This window comes from Tupaia chinensis, unplaced genomic scaffold, assembly GCF_000334495.1.
Source record: "Tupaia chinensis unplaced genomic scaffold, TupChi_1.0 Scaffold000201_1, whole genome shotgun sequence".
NCBI classification, from domain to species: Eukaryota; Metazoa; Chordata; class Mammalia; order Scandentia; family Tupaiidae; genus Tupaia; species Tupaia belangeri.
In genome coordinates, this window is record NW_006159676.1 from 2,734,422 (window position 1) to 2,738,516 (window position 4,095).

Below are 4,095 nucleotides of genomic sequence, written 5' to 3' on the forward strand. Positions count from 1 at the left end.
AATTAAAATTGGTTAAAAAAAAAAAAAAAAAATTTTTTTTTTTTTTTTTTTTTTTTTTAGTTTACTGTCTCATAAAATTGAAAAGTTCACAGAGTTCACCTTCAGGCATGGCTGGATCCAGGAGCACAAAGCATTATAGGACTCAGTCCCATTTTCTTCATCTCTCAGTTCTGTTTTCCTTTTCTGGGCTTTAATTTTTGAACTAGAATACGAACTGGAGTATTTTATCCAGACTTAAGATAGAGTTCATTTTTTTCCTCCAAAGTAATCAACAGTCCAAGAGCAGCCAGTTTAAAGCTGATATGGATCAGAGGATCAGGGCCCCAGCCATCTAATGTTTTTCCTCTTCTGTAGTGTCCTAAAGAGCTTGCCTTCCTCTCAGTATTTCAGCCTACAGCTATTTAGAAGGAGAAAGTTTAGGGTTTATGCCATACCTTTTAAGCTACAAACCCAAAACTGTACACATCACTTCCTCTCCCATCTCATTGGTCAGAACTTAATGATATGGCCACACTTCACCACACAAGCATTCTGGGAAATGTAGTCTTTGTCAGGCTTTGAAAACCACAGATGTCTATTTCATCACACTGGCGAACCCTGATCCATCTTACCCTCTACTCCTAACAGTGGTAGCCGCCAATGACCTCAAGTGGCAGACGTCTGGCATCTTCCGGCCATTCATCGAGGTCAACATCATCGGGCCCCAGCTCAGTGACAAGAAACGCAAGTTTGCGACCAAATCCAAGAACAACAGTTGGGCCCCCAAATACAACGAAAGCTTTCAGTTGTGAGTCTGGGATGCTTTGGAGGTGCATGGGAGATGGGAAGGGGCTTCAGTCAGGTTAACCTCAGGAAGGATGTCAGATGGGCCAGTGGTTCTTTGAAGCAGGAAGGGCAGGGGCTATGCCCTGAGTGGGGGTGTTGGAAAAAGAAGGGGACACCAGTCAGGGGATGCTAGGGTGGAGGTCAATTTGCTGGGACAAGTAGGTGCCAGGAAGGCAGTGAGTGTGATCAGGGCATGAGATGTTGTGGAGTAACATGGTGATGAGAGCGTTTGTAAAGGGCAGAGGGAGTCTGGGCAGAAGGGGTGCAATGAGCTATCCCCAGCACCCTCAGCCCTCGATATCCTGCCCCTCAACGAGGCAGGCTCTGACCTGACCCCAAGTTCTCCCCTGGTGGGTGTCCTCCTCTGTAATCCGTAGCCCATCCCTCAACCCCAAGATGACTTCCAGACATGACCCTGATGTCATGCCTCACCACAGGGACACTCACACCTCAAGCCCCCTACCCTCTGGCAGGGCACTCCACTCGGCTCCTTCCCCTACTCACCCCCCGAATGACCTGCTATGACAGAGACAGATTAAGAGCCCATCCTTGGGGTCACCTCGTGACCCACCCCTTTGCACCCAACCCCTAAAGTGCTCAGGTCCACTCTGGTGCCAGGTGGGTGCCCCACCCCTCACTCCAAGGTGTACAGTCACCCTTTTTTTTTTCTCTCTCTCTTTTTTTTTTTTTTTGGAGAGGTTTTCACTATAGGGCGTGTGCACTCGCCAGACAGACAGAGACATAGAGACAGAAAGCGAGAAATCACCCCCCAGGGAGGATGGTCACGCTGCAGTCCCTCCATTCTCCTCTCAGGATCTTGGGCACACACGCACACGTGCCCGGCGTGAGTGTTAAGTCACCGGGTCTGGGACGCGAACCACGGTCTACTACGAGGGAGTCCAGGAACATAGCCATGATGCTAACTGCTGGTTCCCAAGTCACCATTTCTTGTAGTCATGGGTGAAGGGCTGAGGGGCTGTGCGGCAGGACTGAGGTCCCATGGGGTGGGGGCCCCTGGAGTCAGCAGTGAATCTTGCCATCTGGAGGGATCAGTTCTGTGGACAGGAGAGCATGGCTTGATCCAGGGCATTGGGTGGGTGTCACGTCTGGATGGGGGCTTCTTGGAGTCAGGGGTGCATCTGGTCAGGTGGTATCAGGATCGAGGGGGATGGATCCAGAGAGACCTGATAAGCTAGAGAGCATAAATGAGTCTGATCTGGGTTCCTGGGGAGTTATGTGGGGTAGGGTTGGGAGTCCTCTGGGGCCGATCTTTGAATCCGATGTGAACCTCATGGGACACTAGGACAGGGCAGTGTTGGAGGGCACAGTGCACAGGGGTTAGGAGGTGTCACAGCTGGGATCATCTTGGGGGAGGTGGGACAAGAGTGTGGCTTTTGCTCAGAGGGTTTGGGAATGGCAGGTCACTTGCAGGGATGGTCAGAAGCCGGGACAGGAATGCTCAGAAGCTGGTACATGGCTTGGAGGAGGAGGGGGCACCCAGACGTTTCCTATAGTGAACCTGAGCACGTTAGGGACAGGAGTGAGATCTGGGAGTTACATTATGGGCAGAGGAAGCAGTGTGGGCGTGGCCCCAAGAAGGGGCTCTTGATGGTTCTGTCAGAGCAGGTCACTTGGGGAAGTGAGTAGAGGGAAGGGTCACTAGGAGGGTAGAATCTGAGTGTCAGCATGCAAGGCGTTGTTGGATACAAGGGAAGGGCTAAGGGTCAGATTTGGAGACCATATTATACAGGCGTGGGCGTGGCCCAGCTGGCGTGGGCGTGGCCCAGCTGGCGTGGGCGTGGCCCAGCCTGGGCTGCAGAGGCCAGTAGGGCAGAGACAGAGTGTAGCCTAGTGAGGGAAACGCCCACCTGCATCACCAGGGACCTAGGGCGGGGCAGGGAGCCTGGCTATACAGTGGGTGTGGCCTAGCCTCACGCCCCACCTCACCCCACCCCTCGCAGTACACTGAGCGCAGACGCAGGCCCCGAGTGCTACGAGCTGCAGGTGTGCGTCAAGGACTACTGCTTCGCTCGAGAGGACCGTACGGTGGGGTTGGCGGTGCTGCAGCTGCGCGAGCTGGCCCAGCGTGGGAGCGCTGCCTGCTGGCTGCCTCTTGGCCGCCGCATCCACATGGATGACACGGGCCTCACAGTGCTGCGCATCCTGTCGCAGCGCAGCAACGATGAGGTGGCCAAAGAGTTCGTCAAGCTCAAGTCGGACACACGCTCTGCAGAGGAGGGTGGTGCCGCGCCTGCGCCTTAGCGTGGGCCAGCAGGCAGGAGGACGGCAAGCACCTGCGTGGAGGGTGCAGGGGAGTGGGGTGGGGCTCTGCCCCGAGGTTGGGCTGTGCTGGACTTAACCTCCTCCTCTGGGGAATTATGAATGGGCCTTGCCCCGCCCTCTTGGGAGGCCACGCCCTAGGGCTCGAGGGAGGAAGAAGCCACATCCCCTACTTGAGGCCACGCCCCCAGCATCTCCAGGGGCCTTTTGAGCTGGGATCAGAGCTCCAGCCCTTATGAAGAAGGCCACATCCCCGGGCTCTGGTACTGGGAGACCCTGCCTCCTGTCCCCCGGAAAAGCCATAAGAAGGGCCCCAAACCCCTGGGGCCTAAAGTCAATTGCCAAGTATGAAACTCTCAGCTCCCTCAATGTGCGGAACCCAGGGAAAGGGCTTCCTGGAGCGCCAACCCCCCACCAAGGTGGTCTGGGGACCGAAGGGACCAGGATGCCAGGTTGGAAGACCCAGAAGGACTGGCGTCCCATTGATGTTTGTGCAAAAATATACGTGCGGAAAGGGGAAGATTTCAAAAGCACATGCGCCTTTGGGCGCCCAAACCCTAGGGGCCATGGGAACAGCTCTGGGGCACCTGTGCTGCCCCCACATCCCTATAGGAAGTTGCATCCCTTTCTACCCAACAAATCCAGTCCTCATAATGTAGAGTCCAATATCCCATTTGACAGATGGTAAAACCAAGGCCCAGAGAGTTGTCTGAGACTCAGCGGCCCAATTTCCCAGTGCCACGCCCTCTCCCCACCCCCTTGGGCCTGTGTGCCCCGTGGAAGGGTGGGCTGAGATCAGGCGACCCGACATAAATCCCCATTGCTGCTAACCCCATCAGGGGACCTTCCTCATTCTTACAAGGGAAGGGTTCCTGTGCCAAGGCCTCCATTGTGCCCTCCCTCTTCCAGCTGCCAAGCAAGACTCATGCCCTTAGCCCTTTCTCTTGGGACTCCAGAGGGTGTTCTCTGAGAGCTCTTGATTCCCTTATC

General features: G+C 55.0%; 1 protein-coding gene across 2 annotated transcripts in view; it reads left to right on the forward strand.

The window, feature by feature from the left end:
- The window catches only part of UNC13A (unc-13 homolog A), a 112,250-nt gene extending 108,161 nt beyond the window's left edge, over positions 1 to 4,089 (forward strand). For both annotated transcript variants that reach the window (XM_006147128.2, XM_027771300.1), the window contains 2 exons: positions 628 to 787; positions 2,787 to 4,089. In XM_006147128.2, coding sequence (XP_006147190.1) covers positions 628 to 787; positions 2,787 to 3,087 — 461 coding nt within the window. In that variant the 3' untranslated portion in view covers positions 3,088 to 4,089. The remainder of the gene's footprint in view (positions 1 to 627; positions 788 to 2,786) is intronic.
- The last annotated feature ends 6 nt before the right edge of the window (positions 4,090 to 4,095 follow it).